This window comes from Pempheris klunzingeri, chromosome 19, assembly GCF_042242105.1.
Source record: "Pempheris klunzingeri isolate RE-2024b chromosome 19, fPemKlu1.hap1, whole genome shotgun sequence".
In the NCBI taxonomy this organism is placed as follows: domain Eukaryota; kingdom Metazoa; phylum Chordata; class Actinopteri; order Acropomatiformes; family Pempheridae; genus Pempheris; species Pempheris klunzingeri.
Genome location: NC_092030.1, coordinates 18937407 through 18958548, shown reverse-complemented (window position 1 = coordinate 18958548; position 21142 = coordinate 18937407). Strand labels below are relative to the sequence as shown.

General features: G+C 42.0%; 2 protein-coding genes across 7 annotated transcripts in view; both read right to left on the bottom strand.

Moving 5' to 3' along the window:
• Window positions 1-11949, bottom strand: part of erbin (erbb2 interacting protein) — a 47576-nt gene extending 35627 nt beyond the window's left edge. For 2 of the 5 annotated variants that reach the window (XM_070851173.1, XM_070851176.1), the window contains exon 1: window positions 11772-11948. The gene's annotated coding sequence lies outside the window, so the exon portion shown is untranslated. Of the gene's footprint in view, window positions 1-1902; window positions 1981-11771 lie in introns of those variants that run through there. The other 3 variants (XM_070851177.1, XM_070851178.1, XM_070851175.1) reach the window with 3 other exon arrangements.
• A 2166-nt stretch (window positions 11950-14115) lies between these two features.
• Window positions 14116-20188, bottom strand: nln (neurolysin (metallopeptidase M3 family)). 2 transcript variants are annotated; one of them, XM_070851180.1, is made up of 13 exons: window positions 20125-20188; window positions 19332-19582; window positions 18930-19078; window positions 18302-18406; window positions 17944-18046; window positions 17688-17848; window positions 16746-16881; window positions 15961-16327; window positions 15497-15698; window positions 15206-15392; window positions 14992-15120; window positions 14576-14712; window positions 14116-14473 (listed from the first exon to the last, which is right to left on the bottom strand). In XM_070851180.1, exons 2-13 carry the CDS (start codon window positions 19558-19560, stop codon window positions 14339-14341), a joined length of 2040 nt encoding a protein of 679 aa, XP_070707281.1. In that variant the 5' UTR covers window positions 19561-19582; window positions 20125-20188; the 3' UTR covers window positions 14116-14338. The 2 variants fall into 2 exon arrangements, with proteins under 2 accessions (XP_070707281.1, XP_070707280.1); XM_070851179.1 differs by lacking the exon at window positions 20125-20188 and adding an exon at window positions 20023-20114.
• Window positions 20189-21142: the final 954 nt, after the last annotated feature.

Sequence of the window (21142 nt, the reverse complement as noted above, 5' to 3'; positions counted from 1 at the left end):
AGGATCAGGAGCAATCACAGCTTCAAAAGAAGGTCCTGCATACTTTGAGAGTGGCCTTGAAAGATTAAGCTGCAGGTCCTTGAACAGTCCGAAATGATTTCTCTAAAAAGGTTTCTAAAAATAAGGTTCATAAGAGATTCTGTCCCAGTGTATGTGAACAGGAACTTCCCGTGAGAAGTGAGCTCCTACCCTCTGAAACTATTGTCACATACAATTCATATTGCGATCATAGCGTATGAATGAATGGTTGTATCATTGGCAGGGATGCATTGATCACAGAGCTGAAAATGTGCTTACATAGTGATGCAATAATCACCATTCAGCAGTGCCTTTTGCAATATGGTCTTGATTAATGAAAAAGAAAAAGACTGAAAAGAAAAATTAAAGACTAGTGTGTTGACCATTGTTTGGATCCAGGCATCAAGTGCAAGTCATACTGCTGCAAAGCCAGCAGTGGTGAGAAAGTTATGCAAACAGAATGGCTTTGAGTTAAGGGAAACGCCAAGTAGTCAAACGAGTAAATGTGGACATGTTGCACTTCAAAAATCCTCCAGCTTAGAAATGCAAACCTGTTCCCCGCAGCAAAGCTAAGAAACAAAGCACTCTCAAGTGGGAGAAGCATGTTATGCCTCCTGTCATCCGGTCTTCACTATTCAGGTCAGAGACATGTGCATCCATAGTGTCCTCGAGACAAACTAACTTTATGCTTTACTTGGACCGTCTAGACGTCTGTAGCCGATGTTTTATAACGCACCCCAATATTGGAGAAATGAATTAATCCAGCTATTCAAACACAATGACATATTGTGCTAGCCCAGGCAGTGTATGTTTGATTACAAGAAAGTGACCATAAATGTGTATTAAACAGTAAAAATCGACACAGGTCTTCACGAGGTATCTGTATCATCTTTGATATAAAAATATTATCAGAATTATCATATTCACAGCTCAGCATGAGCTCTCTAGAGGGTCCGAAATTAAGCTTTGATTTTTTTTATTGTTTGCGTTGGTGTAGACAACACAAGTCTTTTTAGCACCCTGAAGGGGGTTTTTGGCAGGTTTGTCCTTTTGACCCAAAATGTAAGCCTGCAGGCAGCCTGTACATATACTATGTTGATCCTTCCTGACAAATGACACAAATTAAGTGGGCATATCCTGCTGGGAATTGTGTATTGGTCATGCAAAATTTTGAAAGTGGGTCAAACAACATCAACAAAGGGACCTTTTTTTTTAAAAACAAGTTTGCCATATAAAAGTACACTGACAACATACAGAAAGAAAATGTGCATATGCAAACAGGAGACGATCATTTCATTTATCCATTTCTCTCTCTTTTAACTTGTATAGCTTATAGCTTATATTGTGCAGCCATTTTCTGTCAAACTGCTATCTAACTGGAGCCCTAAAGCTTTTAACTACATTGTATTCAATTGTCAATGAGGAATGGTCTGAAAAAAAACTACGCTGCTATAAAAGCAGATTTGTTTTTACCTTTTTAAGATGAAATAGGATTGCACACAGGGCTAGTTTGGCAGGTGTATCATGTATCTTGGCCTCCAGGAGAACAGGGTGGGGCACTCTTGTTGTTTCTTGTCAGAGTTGGCCTCATGTTTGACATAAATACGTCACTTCCGTGAGAGCAAAGCTGTTCATACAATCATGTTTGCTTGAGAGAGAAATGTAAGTTTAAATCCAAAAGAAATTAACCCCACAAACAATTCACCCTATTGCTGATGTATCTGATGTGTCACCTAACTGCTGACAACAAAACAGGCTGTTTAACAGAAAAAAGAATATCACAAATCAATGGTTGTGTAACCTGCAGGGTAGAGTTACTGGAGTAATAAATAAAGGAATACATTCTAGCAATAGGAGATTGCTTGACTGGGCTGCCTTATGTACCTTGTCATTTAGGACTCAAGTGCCTGGATCCCAGTGGATGGCAGATGACAGATCCAACAGCAACAATTTGCTTATCTAACGAAAAAGCACAAAGACAAACGAAAACATGAGCACCTAAAGAAACAGCGACCATTCTCAAACCTTTACAATCCAATTTTGATCGTGTTTTTGGCAGTTGTCCTTCCCACCGTTGCCTTCATTTGTAAGGAAAAGAGCTGTGAATTACATGGTAACCTACAACACTGTTCTACTGTAACACTGCACACTGCCCAAGGAAATGATAAACAGACAATCATCTGTTTAACATCACAATATCTGCAACTGAGCAGGAAACACTTCCTCTTCTTTTTTCCAACCTGGTAATAAAAACAGTCACTGCATTAGAAGATCCCTCCTTTTTTTAGACGGCTAAGAAAACAAAACGTACATTTCTGCGAGCCATGGGTGAACAACATAATGAGATAATAAGAAGACCAGCTGACAAGTTCCCAAGACAATGTGATATTGGTGCCCATGGTGCCTATACAGTTTCTTGCGATACATATTGTTGTATTGATCGCTTGTCTAATCCCTTGTGAGTGGTGATGGAAAACTGCCAAAATCCAAACCGAATAATGGGATTAGATTAAGCTTCTGTAAGATCTTTTTTTAACTGTTCCATGGCGCATGTTAATTAGCAGTCAAATTTAGGTCAAAAGAACCTCTTCCTCTCTCATCATGTTAAGTTATGCTTGTTAGGGGTTGGCTTTGCAACTGTGGAAGCTCATGTTCATGTTTGACAAAAAAAATTGATTTGTCAGCAAATACCTCAGTAACTACAGAGAGCGGTTGAGTGGAGGTGGAATTTATTAAGTTTAGGATATCCTGAAATAGCCAGGCTCCTCCTATGGGCCAAGTTAGCACTGCCTGAGGACACACGGATCGAAACACATAAGAAAGGAATTTTCACCATGAGGAGCTCGGTAATTTTCACACCATGCTATCAAAATGTGTTAACAGCGTGACGAGAACTTGAATAAGATCACGATCAAGCTGCGGTAGCTCATTTTGCTACTGAAGACCGTGCTGCTGAAGCAATAGTGCAAGCGACACACTTTGTAATGCCTAATCTGTCTATTTAGTAAAAAATATAATCCAGTTTCTCTTAAAAAAACAAGAACCTGAACAAGACTCAGCCTTGAAATGTGACATAATCTAGCTTCTCAGGTCAGAACACAACACAAGAGTATTGTCGCTGCATGTCTGGAAAAGCTTTAGCCTTGCCAGCTGATCTGAGACAAACTGAGCCAGCTAAAAGATAGGATCATCCCTCCACTATCCTCATCGAGCACAATAGAGCTATAGAGCAGGAACGAAGGGAGGGAGGAAAACAGAAAAGGAAAGAGGTGAGGTGAAAGACAGAGAGGGAGAGAGACATTTTGACTTATTCATAGGGTCTCCCAATCAGCTGCAAACACATTGGACCGCACTGACACTCATTAGTTTCTGCTCCACTTCCTCCTGGGCGCCTTTATCCTCATCTCTATTTGGGATACTGGATCTTGCCAAACAAAAGTTCCCTACATCACTGGAATAAACCAAGAGAGTTGTCAATTTCCAAATTGGGGGTGTTAGCTGTGGGGGATGGGGGCGTTGCAGCTAGGACAACAGCCTCTTCTCCTTTGCAGTTACTTGCCTTTCAGTCAGAGAGCCTTACCGCCACAGCAGCCATACTGTGAAACCAAAAGTAGACGGTGAAGGAAATCACTTGCACCCTTGTTCACATGAAGTCTGTCAAGGAGGAAGTACTTCATACTGTTTATGTGCTTCTGTTTTAGAAACTCTGTGCTCATAAATCTTGTAAATATTTTTTAAGTGTAGCTGATAAACGAATGTCATGTTTTCATTCTGTACATGCAATCTGACAGTGTGCACCCAGCATCTCTCTGTACACTTCAGCTCACTGCGGTGGCAATTTCAAGTGACAAAAACTCACCTTAAATCTAAATCTAGTTTGAATTTATAATATGCAAATTATAACCAACGTGCTAGTGTGTATGTGTGTACATTTGCCAGGCAAATACTGACCAGTGGCTATATTACTCTAAACCTGCTTATTTCTATAAAGATAAAAAAGGTTAAAAATACATATTTAAGCGCCAACAGACACTTCAAGGACTTCCTCCTGAAACTCATACAAATGCAGGATCTGGAGAGTTGAAAGAAGACATTAGTTAAAAGATTTCCTAATATAATGTAATAAAAATTTAACTGGCAAACTTGGCAAAAAGGGCAGAGCTTATTTCTGCTCTTCATGCAGTCGGTCACAGAGATGGAGCCAAGTAATAATGTTGCTCATTTGTTTTGTTTGCTATGGTAATAATGTCATTATTTTTTATTACTGGGCTAATTGAGTATTAGTAATACCAGCTTCTCTGTCCCTTGTCCTAGACAGTCTGTTCCTTTGCTCTGCTAATAGACCACTGAACTAATATCACATTTGGCTCGTTCTCAAACTGCTGTCTATACAAGGCTGTGAGAAAACACAAAGACTCGTATACTCACTGCAGTTAGAAGGTGTGTTCGTTTAATGACATCAACACTGAAAGGAGATACTCTCGGATCAAGGTGGGAGCACGCACGACTTGTTAGTTCTTTTAGCACTAGTGGTAAACAGATGTAAACACGGAGCTGTGCTAAAACTGCAATCGGTCACATGACATCGCAGGCAGGCGATGGTGTATTAGGGTCAGTGAACAAGGTGCTGACCAGCCTGTGCCTGTTCAGCCTGTTTAAATCGCAGAACGCTGCAGCAAATGAGAGCCAAACGCGGAGCTTCTGTATGGGCCCAAACCCACCACTATGCTTCAAACCAGATTTCACATCATTTGAGTTACACTGCCACCAGCACTGGCTAACAGTAGCTGTTTAAGCACATTTAAGCACTAAAACGGAGCTTTCATAAAGCAACGGCTCTAAAAATTCTACCCAAAACACATTGTGAATGCAATGACTCAGGCAACAATTAAAGGTGGTCTGCATCCACATGTGGTCAAACACATTACAGCTGCACTGGAGGGCCAGTAAGTTAATTTTGTAGTACGTGCAGGCAGATGTAAAAGTAATTTTTGTCCCAGTGCTGTCATTAATTGTGTGACACACGTAGCAACAATAGACCACAATCTCATTGAGCAAAAACAATGAGATTATGGATCCCTGTACATGGATCCCAAACGAGACTAATTGTATAATTTCTATTGGGACATGTCAGTCAAGTCAGGAGCCCAGAACAGATGACAGTCTGTTGTGATGCATATGGTAATTTGCATCTCGAGCAGCGAAAGATAAAGTCACTAAGATATGAGTGAGATACATGAAGCGCTGAAAGCAGATTTGAGCTGCAATCTATCTCAACTGGACGACAGCACATATAACACATATTAATAGAGGCCGGTAGGTCTGAACAGAGTCGGAGTCTGTTCACAGGGATGCTGGGTCTCTTTATCACTCCAGACAACCGGGATATCGATCCTGGGCAACCTCTCTCATGAAACTGGTTATCAACGGCTTTTGTTAACCCTTGCTTTTCCAAACCAGCTGTGGAGACAAACCATCACATGCAAAAAAACAGATCTGATTAAATCATTTAAGACAAAATCAATGTACTGATCCTCTTAAAGAAATACGCATTTACAGTGTCAGAAGTCATGTGATTAGCTGGAGAGAAAAAAAAAAAAACTGAACAAGAATCAAAGAGAAACAGAAATGTGTGCAGTGCAGCACACGATATTTATAAACTGATTTTTTTCTGGCTGTGTGTTCCTCTGCAGTGGATATGAATGAACATGAATATGGATGAACCAGGCTGCACTGAGCCTAATCATTGTCCCAAACCTTACCAAAAATTCAGTGTGTTTTCTTTGCAACAGCACATATGCTTCAGCAGTGGCGTCATATAACTGAACAAGCCGACTGCAATTTCTTGCAATTGCATATCCAGATTTTCCGAACAATAAGCTACAGTATGCATGAAATAAAATAAGGTTTGTGTCCAATACTCATTTGCGATAAAATGTTTCTAGCACTTCTACTTTTAACCCTTATGGTGGATTTACCTAGCAGGTGCCGACTGCACTGACCTAGAATATGTTACATTTCTTCAGCATGAATTTTGCATGTGTTGTCTACTATATAAAATGCATGTCCTTGTATCAGTGTTGCACTAAGGGACTGTTTGACTATGCACCCAACCCAACATATAGTTAAGATTAGAATGGCGGAGTCACCCTGAGGACAATGCACATAAACTCAGCTAGTCTACAGAGCATGAAGGCAGCTTTTAGTAGAGATATGACGCTTATCTGTATCTGATATAACAGACCATTCCTCGCAGGGTTTACATCCAAGAACTTTTCTTTGCTCTTCAGTAGTCATTACCCTTTCAAAACTCTCCCATAGCATAAGTTTCAAATTGTTCCATGTGTTATGTAGGTGATATTCCAATCAGCCAGCAGACACCAAACTAAAGGAGGATTTGGCGTTATGAACACATCTGCTGATAGACAGCAAGACCGAATGAGGCAGAGACAGATTTTTTCTCCTAACTGGGTCACAGAAGCAGGGAAATCATTAGGGAGAGACTGAATGCACAGATGTATGTTACAACCGACAGAACAGCATGTCAAAGCTTATGCAAATACACATTTTTTCACAAGCACCAACTCGCAAAACCTGTTATGGGCCATCAACCTACTGTATCAAAGACCTTCATTTTAATGGGCTCTTAATTCAATATTGATATCTACAGTTATTGATGTACATTACCTGCTATTTGTTAAGACAGCTTTAACAGCCAGTGGGCAACAGACCAAGAAAGGAAATCGATAAACAAGTGCTTATGTTTGTCTGATTTATTATCAGGAAAAAAACAAAGAGGTTGTTAAGTACTGCTGACCCACAGACATTTCTCAGATCATTAATTAAAATCACCCGCCACAAGTGTGTTATACAGATAAACCAATTACACTAAGAGCAGAATTCTTCAGTCTCAACGAGTATCATGATGAAGAACACCACGCCAGTCTCTTAAATAGCATAGAGGTGTGTCAGTGCTTTTTACACAGCCTGAGTAAGGTCAGTATGACTGAAATGCTGCTATGAATTATAAATATCAGCTTGGGACATCCCTAGTCTGAATATAGCCTGCTCCAGATCAAGTTAGCTTTGCAGCTTTAGTTACCATGGTGATCTATGCCCTTAAAGAGTGCACCCATATTATGACACTAGTCTGACTCACAGGATGCAGACTGTGGGTATAAAGCCTATTTTTAATCTGCATTCTCCTCCCCTTCCTCTATCTGAATGCTGCCGTTTTCAAAGTCCTCGTGGTTACGTGAAACAGGAGCCATCGCTAATAAAAAGGACAAAATAATTTGATGATGTTATGAAACCGATATTACAGAAGCTTGTGTGAAGTGGAACGGATCTGTGCAATGGTTAAGTCAATGTCAGCGGCGCATGCTGCTACCAGAAATAAAAGATGTGTCAAACGAACTGTGACTGATGATAGCTGTGTCAGAAGACAGATCAAAGTCGGGTATCAGAGTCTTGCAAGATGGGAGTGTGGGCTTTTCCACGGTGCGCTCACAAGCGGTTGCTGTCAATTCCGCTTCACACGAGCTTCTGCGATAATAATAATTCTGCGATTAATGATATTCTGCCAAAGCTCAACAGCTCTACAGTTATGTTTGTATTTTTTAATCAGTAAAAGTTGGATCAATAGTGGACATAATGGGTTTTTTTTACTGTTTTACGTGGCATTTTTTCTTTTGCAGCAACATGTTCCATCAAATGAAGTCAAGAACACTCAGTTTAACATTTGTTGACTATCCTCATTCAATCATCAGGAGACAACGGACATCCATAAAATCTCTGTGGGTGCTCGGCATACAAAGGAAAAAAAACACATACCTGCACACTACTATCTTGTTCACGGTTCTACCTTTACTCTAAACGGATATGACAATGGTGTGACCACTAATGGTCCTCCTCAGCGCGATGACTAATACTATGACCTTGCTTTTTCACAGAACCGTAACTGTATTCACTGCCTGCAGTCAACTCATCCACTGTTGGAGGCTCTGCTGTGTGTTTTCACCTGCTTTAAGGAGTAGGACAAGCACTTTTTGGCTGTCAAACACTTCTATCCGTGGTCTCTGCACAGATTTAGAGGGATCATGGAAAAGCCACAGAAAGGCTAAAAGGAAAACATCAAACACAGAAAACCTGTCAGTGCACATGCACAAATACTGCATTTTACTAATAGCTTAAATAAAGATGCTGCAGTTTAAATATAGAAACTGTGCGTCAGGTCAAGTGCTTAACAGAAATTGGCTGAAAAAGTCGACACTATGTTGTAGAGAAACAGGAATAGATACAACACACCAGAAATGAAAGAGACGGGCTCCGTCTTCCCCTCAGTAACTTCTAAAGCAAAAAGAAAAAAAGTATGACGACTACATGGATCCGAAAAGTGCCACTTACATTCACCACACTAGGCACAGGACACTCCACACTGAGGAGATAACATTTCCAAGGACCATTACACTTGACATGTTTCTGGGCACTTTTAAATAACAGAGAAGCTGCTGAGGCTAATATTACCATGACCCATTTGGACTAGTTTGTAACACAGTTTCCAGTCGAGCACACACGTCCCCAATCTTTTCAATGACTCGTTGCTTCCCATATGTTCAGAATTTATGTGTGGATTTGTCTTAATAGAAAACAAAACACATAAATGTGTTTCAGTATTAAACGATGACAGAATCCTTAAATCTTACTGGCAACAGGAGAGCTGACACTGACTCTTACCCTTTATTACACTCGTTTAAAAAATGTTGTTGGGCTGCAGACAATCATTTTCACTATTGATGAATTTGCAGATTATTTTCTCAATTAATTGCTTGGTCTAGAAACAACAACCAAAAAGCAGCAAATCCTCACAACTGACAGGCTGGAAATAAGAAATGTTTGACCTCGCTTGAACATTTACTTAAAAAATGTGATTATCTGAATACTAAACAATTCGGTCTTTGTCAGTTGAGCTATCGATTAACTGACTTAACGACTTAAAGATGCAGCCTAAACTAAACTGAATGTGCTTTGGCTTAAATGATGATGTGAAAGACATTTGGACTGTTTTCCTTAACTATGCCATGGACACAGAAAACTGTGACAGACTGAATCACATACCAGCCAAGATTACAAAGAAATTACAAATGGCATATTCACAGTGAGAAAACTTGGCACAGTAAACACTGCCTACTTCTTTACTCTGCAACAGTTTCTTACAGGTTTGTTCACTGTCGCAATACAGCGTCACCTTCAACTTGCCAACAATGTCACATGAGTATTTAGTCATTAAACACATGTTCTTTGGTCCACGTCAACAACTCCACTGTTTGCGCATTGCTCTAGCGTTTCTCTTTCCTCCTCACCACAAGGGTAAAAAATAAAAAGTATTTCATTCAGTTCAGGCCTCGTTTTGCTTAACTTTGGAGAAGAAATTTGCAATTTTATAGTCACACATGCAGAATATCTAAGAAATAAGTGTTTCCTATCGGTCATGAGACAAACACTTCTACAGTCCATGTGATACTCAAATTAAATTTGCACACAGCACTGTGTTCAGCAGTCGTTTCGACATCGATACTGGGCATGAACAATAAGCCGAACTATTTTTTTTAAAGAAATCCCACCCTTGTGAGCCTCTTATGGAATCAAACAGCTGTTCAACTGACATCTCATTGGTTCAGTTTTCAACGGGAATTACATCACCTCGAGGAAGTAAGGATAGCATTTGGGCTTTTAAAGGGACTGCCATCAAGGAAAACCAGGCTGAGTCTGTCGAACAAAACAGTGTGGGGCTGTTCAAAAGAAAAAACCTTGCTGACAAGGCCTAATTCTTAAGTTTAGAGCAAGAGTGAGTAAGAGTAAGAGTTTTATTTGTCCAACTCAAAGCATGATAAGAGATATGGGAAAAATTCACAATTGAAGCATTATGGACTTTGGATTAACCATTATGCAGCCTGAGTAACATATTTTGACGTGCAACGATAAGGAAACGTGGCTGTGCCGCTTTTGTTGAACGCTATTGTCGACTCTTTGCTTTCTTTCTGTCTCCAAGTGGCACAACAAACTGTTTTGCAAGTGTATCTGTAACAACAGTGCTTTGGCGCTAGTGTGAGAAAAGAACAGTGCAGTAGAGGGCCTTTGTTAGAGCGAACCTTATCTTCCACTCTAGATAAGGTATGTTGTAAATGATCATGCGAGGAACTTGATAAATTAAAGGCTTTCAACACCTTAATGGAAACAGACCACTGTAGAAAGATTCATGACATTTTTCTGTGATTTATGCTGTGTACAGGCTAAAAACCAGTCTTGCATAACAGTGTTTGCTTTTAATTAGATGAATGATGAAAAACTGCAATACAGAAAGTAGAGCAGAATAATAATACAGAGTATTAAACAGAGGAAAGTACCCAAAGCAAATATTATATTATCACAAATAACTGGATAATAAACAGTTCTTAAGATGATGGGCCGAGAACAATGAATGGCAGGTGTTTGTTTACCTCTTATCACAGCGAGGACAGCTTCTGAAGGCTAATCAGATACTGTATCTGCTTTACAGCATGACAATGCCAGTGAACTGAAGCTTTGAAGGGAGTTTTAGAAGCAATGCAACCCTTCTCTGCATTATGGCACGCAGGCCTTAGTGTGTAAATACCTGCAGAGTTTGTGTCTCCTCATGCTGTCTTCTCTGTGGCAACATGAAGCACTGTCACTTTCAAGGGTGGGTTCATCTGGTTCAAGTCAAGATCAGAAAATCTTACACAGATGTGCATCTCAGTTTGCAATCAGGATGGCTTATTGTCTAATAGTCGTTTCATTTGAGGTGGACAAGATCTCAGCTGAAAGCATAATGTCAAGCTGACACTGAAGGGGTTAAACCCACAGAGCAGCACGGATGTCGTTCAAGTAGCCTCAAAACTGAAGCTTCATCTGCAGGTGTTATTGCTTCTTCGTGGTTTCCTGTGAAGTGTCTGGGCTGCTTGTCTTGATTAATCATTAGTATTAAAACACACACACACACACACACACACACACACACTCACTCAAACACACACACACGTCAATAGACCTGCTGTGAAATTCCTAAAAATCAAAGCTAGAGCTTAACTCCGCTTCTACCACAAATCTTAACAGGATTAAATTACAGTGGAGTTAAGTGGGGATAGTAATCTGATTAGTGAAGTGGTGAGAAAATGAAAACGCCGATATGTTGAGTGTACAGCGGACTAATCCGCCGTCCGTCCGTCCGCCGAGGCGCTGAAGGGGCTCCGCAACAAAAGATGAGACTGCTGCGGTGCAGCTTGTCCGATCATAACTGACTGACACGGAGGACGACAGTAAAATAAATTCATGTTGATGACTGATACTTTAAAATAGTCCCAGCCTGCGTGATACTGGTGCCTCCGATCAGACGAGAGACGCTTGCAAACGGGCAGCCATGTACAGCTGTTTATGTGCCCAAAACACAGACAGCTGCTTAAATCTGTCGTTACCGTCTAAAACACACACCAGTGCGTTAAACAGGTGTGTGATCACAGCCATTACAAGGCTGGTGGCCTTCAGGGGAGGCCGTAACAGCATAATCCCGCTGTTAAAAATGACTGAATTATTATAAGTCAAGTTAGGACAGCACCAGAATGGGACCCCAGCGATACTACGCTGCGCTACGGCTAGCAGCGGCGTTAGCATGCTGTGTGGGGCCCCACAGACACAAGCAGAAACTTCAACGAGAAAAAACAAACAAAAACACTTACCTAGATTACTGTCGGGTCAGTGTCTCGTTTAATGATGTCCAAGTTACGAGCAAAAAACACAGCGAGAAGTGGGCATTAGCTAGCTAGCTTCACAGGTTTGCTTGAGGGTAGTTGAATAGGGTTATGCTAATGCTAGCAGCTAGCTAATGTTGCCCACTTAAAGAGCAACTCGAAGCTGGCCCAGTGCGCACATTCTCCCAGCCAGCCGTCCTCAAGTTGTCTAACGTTGTCGTCCCGAGTTGGGGTTGTTTTTTTCTTTTTCCCCCACCACACTTTAAGATATTTACCCTCCAGATGTTCACTTAAACAAAACTAACCGACGGCGAAGACGAGAGAAAGATGGTCCTTAATTGGCGAGACTTAATGAGACGGAGCATTAGAAAAAATCCAAAATGTCCACGACATTCAGCGAGGAAATACAAAAGGCAAATATGCGCACGACCTCGGGCAGAGCGGAGAGCTTTTCCTCTACAGTGTGCCGCACCCAGGTGTTTTCACTCATAATCTCCTTTCGGGTAATCGCGCAGCTCTGACAGAGTCGAGTGAAGCTACATGGAGGCTGTTTGTGAGCACGAAGCGGTGGCTTTCTTTCTCCGCGACCTCTGTGTGGCTGCACGCAGGAGGAGGAGCAGGCTGTCCGGCACAGGTCCCCCCCACCTACCCACCCACCCACCAGCCCCCCTCCAGCCCCCTCCGAGCCCCCGTGATCACCCTTTCACCATCTCTCCACTCATTATCTCCCCAAATCTATGTGCTTCACGACATGTTTTCCCTCTCTGATTCTCTCCACTTTATGCTTTCACGAGCACAGACTTCACAGATCAGACATTTTTATTAAACCAAGTCAACACGTTGCCTTTTTCTTAAAGGTATTAGAGCCATTAACAGACACTTGAGCACTCAGAATACATTAATTTAGTGTTAAATAAAGGGAATAATCACTCTCAGTAAAATCATCCAAGCGTTAACATTAATTTCTCTTTAACTATGTCAAACTCACACACTATCATTTGCAAACCTGTGACGCCCCCTGGTGTAGATATAACTTATCTGCCCCCTGCAGAGTCATTTTTTAACAGTCTGCAAAATATGCAACTCCCTTTCCTTCCACAATATGGTAATGAAGACATTTCCCTAATCCTGTTCTTAGGGAGAGAGCTCTGGAGATATTTCATCACAACAGCCTAATGCCTTATAAGGAGGGAATTAATACAGGCCTAGATATATCACAGGCATTCACATTGAGGCTTTATGGCTTTCTTGAACACTTGAAGCTTTATTATCCTGCACTGTATGTAAGACTTTGTGCTTTTAACATTGTCAGATCTGTCATTTCTACAGCTTTGATAAGTGCACGTCTGTAGCAGTGAATAGTATATAATATTATAACATGAATGGGAATCTGAGGCATCTGAAAATACTATATCCCTTTAAAAAACCTATGTGAGTGACCATTCAGAGCTGAGGGATCTGAGGACAGAGAGTGTAACTGCTTTAATTAAGCTGGAAGAGGGAAACCCCAGGGCATTCTCCACCATGTCAACCAAAGAGAGACAGACTCTGAGGTCCCAGTCCAGCTCTCCCAACGCACCTCTAAAGGGGTTAAAGCGACCCTACGGAATAAACACCACACCTTAGATACCTGGGCTGTTTTGGACGATGACTCTCAGCATACAGCGCTTTGACAGTGGGCCAGTAACATTCAGTCAGCTGTCGACCACTTACCCCCAGACTGACGACCAACAGAGGGCACTCCTGGGTTAAACAGGCACTTTTCATCAGACTACAAAGTATTGGCCTCTCAGCATGATCCAACTGGACATGTAAGACTTTTCAACATCCTCCTAAAACAGCTTTAGCTGAAGGTAACCCGTCTATTTCCTAGTGAGGATGGGTGCACCCCGACAGTACAGCTCAACGTCAAGGGGAAACTGTACCATGTCTACTTAGATGGTTAACTTAAATGAATGTGTTACCACATTTGAGGAGCAGCTGTTGAAAATCCTCCTCCCTGTGCAGCCCTGGGGGAGCAGGACTTAGCCTCAATCTATGTCACCTGATCTGGAAATGGATCAGGCCTCACTCACTCTCCCTGTTTGTTTGCTTCAGTATGTTACCTATCCTCTGTGAATGACTGTGCAGCAAATCCATTAGATGAATTATGGGTATTTGTTATAGTTATTGCTTTTTCTTAATTCAATATAAGTGTTCTCACTTCAACACTGCTCCTCTCTTTTGGCATTTTATTTTTTTAATCTTGTGCTTTAATCTATGTTTCATCTGTTTGGAGTTCCTGCCTCTGGTGTTTCCTCACTGCAAATTTATGGGCAAATTCATGACAGTGTTTCCTTAGTTCCAGTTTTTATTAAGTGCTTTACTAAATACACACTACTGTACCTACTGTACGTATCGTGAGGGCGCTCCATCCTTGGCAGACATCATCAAGTAGAAAAGCTTTAACACAGTAATAACACACTTCATGCTACAGATGCAGACAAATACAAATATACCTCGTTTTCACAAAAACACTCTTGAAAAGCTCTGTCACGTTTCAGCTTTTGCATTTCCTATGACTTCATCAGTCCTTTGCACTGAAAGAAGGCATCCTGGCACGGGCCACGTCCGAGGAAAGTCTTCAGCATGTCCGTTCCATCCACAGAGCCGCCAGCTTCCAGGATCACCCTTCTGTACTCTTTTCCAACCTGTGTTGAGGCACACTTGTACTGATAAAGACACTTTCCACAGATGTATGCTTACAAGTAAATAGATATAATATGTATGATATGTAGCAACATCAGACCCACCTTTGGATTCATAATGCCTTCCTTTTTAAAACGACTGAAAAAAATGTCCATGGAGTAGACTTCACTCCACAGATAGCTATAGTACTGCCCGTCATATCCTCCTGCCAAGTGGCTAAAGCTGGCCGTCATATTGGTTCCTGGAGAAAACAAGTCTATGTCACCACATCAAAATGGTCTTATGAGCTGCAAATAATCAACATAAGTTCCAACAAGCAAAAGTTTGCTATTTGTGTCTCATACAGGAGATCAAACAAGAACCTTGCCTGCCTACAGTGGGATATTTAATGTATTTCAAATTTAACACAGACAATTAGTTGTCCTCAATTAGAGAGATTTAACACTCAACTTTCATTACTGATAAAAATCTTCACAAACATAATTCACTAAATATGACTGTTGTTGATGTTACAGCTTACCTGGTGTAGCAGGAACACCCAGGATGTCCTGGCAGTGCTTCGCAAACACCTCAGCTGTATCTGCACGGGGGCTGGTGTGCAGAGATTGGTCGACCTTACTGAGGACAACCTGACGCAGGTTCATCAGCCCTGAAGAGAATACACACGCCAACAAATCAACAGAGACTCCTGATTTCTGCATAGATGTTTCATTTGTGTAGTTTGAGAGCCTGACCGGTGTTGGCTACTCTAGATGCGATCAGTTTGTCGAGCAGGCTGTCAGGGATCGGGGTGCCGTCCTTGTAGTGGCGAGACATTCTTCTCAGAGGCTCCTTCTCCCAAACCCAGTTCTCAAGCATCTGCGAAGGCACCTCCACAAAGTCCGTCTCCACCTGGGTGCCACTGAAATCTGAAAAAGTGGTCTGATACAAACGCAGGGATGGTTCAAGCTCTATTGCTCTGATTAATATACAATACACAGTTTACATGCAAATGTGTACTACTGACGACACGTTCACTGACCTACCTTTGAGCAGAGCTCGTGCATAACATGACCAAACTCGTGAAAATAAGTCTCCACCTCATGGTGCTGGAGGAGAGAGGGCCAGCCTTTTCTGGGCTTGGTGAAGTTAGCCACCATAGCTGCCACAGGGAGCCTGCGCTTTCCATCAGGCCCGCTGCAGCCGGGCTGGAGCCCAAAGCAGGCAGCATGGCCATACTTTCCTTCCCTGGTGGAAGACAGGATTGCAAATGACTGAACATCAACAGAAACAATATTACAGAAATAAAGAACCGATAGCTTCCAAGGAGTGACCTTGAGCTCAGCGCAACTGCAATTTGTTTCACACTTTCTAAATGAAACAATCAAATAATCTACAAACTAATCAGCAGATTAAAAAAAGTGATCGTTCATCTCAGCTACATCGTTATGAATAGATGGGTATGAGGGGATCATTTTTTGTCCGCCAATGGAAGTGACACTTTGTCTACCTTGGATGCAAGTCCATGTAGAACTGGCCGATCTCCTCTCCTGTTTCAGTGTCCTGGGCTGAGTAAAGCTTGACATTTTCATGCCACACATGAGCACCTTCCACCTCTGTGAATGTGACACCCAGCAGCTCCTGGTAAATACCAAACAGTCCCTCCGTCACGACATCGAGCGGGAAGTACTCAATTAGTTTGTCCTTGTTCACAGCAAACTTGCACTGCTCCACTTGATTCATGTAGTAGGGTAAGTCCCAGGCGTTGATCTGTCCATCAAACTGGTAGCCCTTCATCAGACACTCCCTCTTCTTCAGCGCGAGAAGATACTTCCTCTCCTTGATTCCAATGGGCTTCAGTGTTTCATAGAAGGTATCTGAAGTGGGAAAAAACAGACACAATCATAGTTGAATTACTGCACATTTTCTCTAGATAGCTCCTTCCAAAGCACAAAGACTCTACTAGATATATAACAACAAGATAGTGACACACTCGTGCGGCCCCTTTTCATCTTGATATATGACCACATGTGCCACGAGCCATAAATTACTGTACATTACACTGCATACAAGAGGCATGTTGTGCAACATATGCTACACTGCATGGAACATAGAACGGCGTAGCATTCCTCTCTTTTAGCTGAGTCTGTATCTACTTCCTCATTTATCAGTCCAGTGAGTTTATTTTTCTAATACCAACCCGTTATCAAATGACATGAGTGACACTGAAGGTTTGTGTGTGTGCCTGAGAGGTCAGATGGTCAAATGGGGGGAGGGGGAGGGGGGGGTCCATACCTAAGAAGTCAGACACGTTGCTTGCATTCTTGGCCATGTTAATCTCCAGCACATAGTTTGCATGGCTACTGTAACCGAGTAAGTCTGAAACCTTTGCCCTCAGTTGTATCAACTGTTCCAGGATTGCTGTGTTTTCCTGGAAGACAGAAAAGGCTGCAGAATAAAATATGCAGATCAGCTAATGTATACGATAGAGACAATTAACAAAATACCCAGTTTCCTGCATTAAAGTTATAATCCTTAAGATTTCAGTCCTGGTTGATTCGGTGATACTGGATTTCTGATGCTAGCAAACATTCCAGGAGGAACAGACGGCCAACTGGTGTATTGGTATGCAGTGCAGCCAAACAAACTCATGTTGCTTAAATAAACAAGCTGATAGCTGGCTTTTTTCCATCATGCCATGAGCAACTGATCTGATTTCATGCAGCACGAGTGGCTTTCAGCACACGAGCAGGGCTCAGTCGGAGAAGCTGGCTGCTTTGCTGAAGAGTTGAAGGACTGTCACCTGCAACTCCTCGTGTCACAGCTCACCGAGGCTGCTCCTTCTCGTGCCACCTCGTGTTTAATGTGAAGCAGCAGCAGTAGGAAACGCACGGTCTGCATTAGTAGTAATTCAATACAGCTCAGATACGGCTACAAGAGAGTGAACAGTAAATAGTGAGGCTGATATCAATGAGATAAAATTACAAAAACTGAAACTGGATTACAAGCATGCATCATTTCCTCTGATACCTTTTTGTGTAGGTAGGCAATTTCAATCTAGCTTTAATATCTTAAGGATTACAACTTTGAGTGCAGTACTTGCAAGTAACAGCTTTATTTCTGCAGATGGGGCTGCAGGTGCATATAGTGTGCATCAACTGGAGTTAAAAACAGACAGGACTTGCTGTGGTGGGGGAAGTGTAGGATACACAGATTTATTTCTCAGTCTCTCGTTACCTCTTTACACCTGCTGTGAAAAGCCGTTTCCATCTTCCTCCTGGTCTCAGGATTTTGACACCTTTTCATTAGGGGGTAGTAATGAGGATATGCAAGTGTCACTTGATACCGACCATCTGCTGTCTTGTCCAGCCCGTTGAGATAGCTGTCAGCTAGCCCACCTGAACAGAGGACATCAACATAAATGGAATTTTGCCAAAGCATATTCATAATACCTGACAGTCAACCAGGCTGAGTTTTATGCTTTGAAACTTACCTAATTCACGCTCAGAGAAGATAAGAAACGTATTGTCCTCATTCAGATTCTTGCTAAACTCTATGCAGAGTTCACTAATAAGCTTGGAAGTTCTTTTTATTTCCTTGGGAGAGAAAAGGAGTCAAGTGAGGAAAATTAAATCTGATTTCCAGGATGATTATTCAAGAATTACAAGCAGTGTTTATTATCTAAATGTAAACACAGGAGTATAATGAACTTGTTTTTTAACACATTAACAGGTGCATTCTGGGTCTGTTAACACTGAGTAAAGCATGCATATGCTTTCTATTATTATGATCAGTTGATCCAATATCTAGAGTAAAATTAGCTTTAACAATCAGATCACATACTGCTTTACCTCTTGTATGTCCTTAGACAGGTGCAATCCTTTCCTCTTGCCTAATGTAACAAGTCTGTCTAAGAGTCTCTTTTCTTCAGGTGAGACGTTGTCTTGGAACTTTTTCTGTCAAAAAAAAACAGACAAAAAAGAAAAACCTTTTGCTCATATTGGAAGAATTACAGCTGCTTTCCAAAACGTCTTCACCTATTTACAGTCCTGTATGCTGCACGTCAAAAAGCCTATCGTGCTTGGAATAATATTGCATTGGCCTACACTGATTGGATCAGATTAAATTTCTTTCCCGAGCTAAATAAGAACCAGTGACAGGGTGAAATGAGGATTTAGTATCCTCGATCTTTAAATAAAACACTTCAGTCCTTGCACATCTATCTTTTCTTGCCTTCTGGCTGACATAAAATGTGAAAGTAATCCATCATCACAGCTACTGTGATAAACGCATCAAATCCTCACACATTAGATTAAATTAGCTTCAAATCCATCTTTAATAGTTAAGATTACTTTAGCACCTCCTTATTATCTTAGTGGACTTGAGGCCTAATTTACTGACATTTTCTATATCTCAACCTTCACCTCCCTCATATTGTGAGTGATGTGTATATTGAAGTGGATGTGACATGATCCGTACCTGCAAGGCAGTAATTTGCTTGAACACATCTTCCCTCATACTTATCTCCACGTCAAACTCAGACAGTTTCTTGTCTGCCTCTGTGCTCGCTGAGCGAACCTCCTTAGAAGGACAAACGTACTGGGGGAAGTCAAGAACATGGCGTGATGCTGAGGGAACAGAATAAACACACACACACAAAATCACCATGAGTGTTACTACGATCTGTGCAACATTGGACATGTGAAAGAAAATAAGGCTGGTGTTAGTAGGATTAATTTAATATAATTTTTCTTGCAACAGTGCAACAGTGCAGCTAACTGATGTGTTTGAATAGTTTTTGGACAACAGTGAAGATACTTAGTAGGATCGCTTCATTTTCATGTGACAAGAAAAATATAGCGCACGGCGTTAAAGACTTACATGCATAATCCAGTCTGACATTCGCCAGTGCTTTTAAGGTGTTTTCTACTGACACGTTCTCTATCTTTAGAGATCCAATGTCGTCGTAGGCCTTCTTCACCCTGTTAATTAAGGTGTCTGTCATGGCCCTGATCTCAGCAGGAGACAGGTCCCATCTCGGTGCGTTCCTCTTATCCCCGGCCTGAGAGCGGTCTCTGGCAGAAACCACGCTCCCATTCTGGATGGTCATTCTCAGGACAGGTTTAGAGACGCTGCAAATAATTGGACATCATTACATTTCACATTAAAACCAAATGATAGAACTTAACAGGTGGCTCGGATATCAGCAGTAAATTCTCCAAGGTCACACTTGAAACGTGCTCTGCATGTTTTCCATGCTAAGCGGCGACCTTTTCCTCGGTCCACTCAGTGTAGAGTTTCATTGCATGGCAGCGGAGGCCTTTCAAAAACAAGCTCATAAAAGTGGAATAACTGCAAATCAGCTATAAATCCAAAAGCCAAAAAGCTAAAAGCAAAGCATGTATCATTTTCACACTTTCATGTGTTTAACAGATGCATGTGCAAATGTAAAACCCAGCATGTAGAAATGAGGATCAGCAGAATGGAGATACCCTCCACCAATGTGTTCACAGGTGTTGACCCCCCAGACTAAACATGACAGATAATCAGGTGTACTTATACAGAACCATACCTGCAAAGCCCTCTGCAGACTACAGCTCTTAACGCGCACATGCCGGCAGGTTCATGCAAGAAAAAACAACCCAAAAAACACTCCACTTTCTTCTCCTCTTACTGTGGCTCAGTCCCAGCAGCAGCAGCAGCAGCAGCAGCAGCAGCAGTAATGGTAACCTCCCTCTCTCTCTTGCATGTGGAGGAAGCTTGTTATTTCCGCTGTCACCGCGCATGCGCAGACGAGGCTTCGCTCTAGCCGACACAAGTCCTCATGACGCGGTAGCAGCAGACAGCTGGATCAGAGCTCAGGTAGGTGGGCGGGGGGACCCTGACCAGCATCCTTTGACATTATCTTACCTAGAAATTGGCTTCGCGGTGTTTGGGGCGGGGGGGGGGGGGGGGGGGGGTCTGAGGTTGAGCTTTGTCTTCCTCCCCTCGTGCTCGGGTGGGTGTTAGTTTCATCCAGCATCACACGGGCTGCACAGTGCGCGGTCCTTGTTGTCTGGATGCTTAATAGAGGCAGGCTTCTGGGGGCGACAGACACCCCCCCGTGCCTCTGCTTACATTGCTTTCAATGCATTGTATTTTTTTTTCAAAGATAAAATGCCCGTATAGAGAATTAAACCCGTCCTATTATGGTATTACATCACAGCTCCTGCATCACTGCATTTACGTGTGTCAACACACGGAGGGAGGAGTGGCTGAGGGGGCCAGACCTAAATGAACATAACAACGTATGGCATCAGCACGTGATGGACGTACGGAGCAATGTTTGTGTCTGCAAATCATTTTCCCCACAGTGCAAACTCAGATCCATTTGGTGGCCTGTGCTGCACCTGCTGCACTAATGTGTTTGTAACTGCTTTGGGAAATAGCAAAATTATTATTATTGTTATTATGGGCATGGATCATTTTGCCTTCCTCCTGCTTTTAGTTGTCTTGGAAACAAGAACCAGATGCATGATCAGTGCCCTTTGTTGTTGTTGGAGATAATAGGTGATAAAATGGCTGGATTAGCCTGATAGGAGGCTAATCCAGCTGCCTGGTTGTCATATTGTAGTCATTTGATTTAAGGCCACTTCAGGAAATGAGCTGAAACTGCAGGATCTGCATTAGTTGACTCCTTTAATTCCTTTAAT

What these genes read in the sequence shown, in the direction of transcription:
- nln (XM_070851179.1), bottom strand. Translation starts at nt 20,063, where the DNA reads ATGTGCGCGTTAAGAGCTGTAGTCTGCAGAGGGCTTTGCAG. An exon ending in CTTCTCTGAGCGTGAATTAG is followed by an intron (nt 17,849 to 17,943) that starts GTAAGTTTCAAA and finishes TCCTCTGTTCAG; the next exon opens with GTGGGCTAGCTGACAGCTAT. An exon ending in CAACGTGTCTGACTTCTTAG is followed by an intron (nt 16,328 to 16,745) that starts GTATGGACCCCC and finishes TTCCCACTTCAG; the next exon opens with ATACCTTCTATGAAACACTG.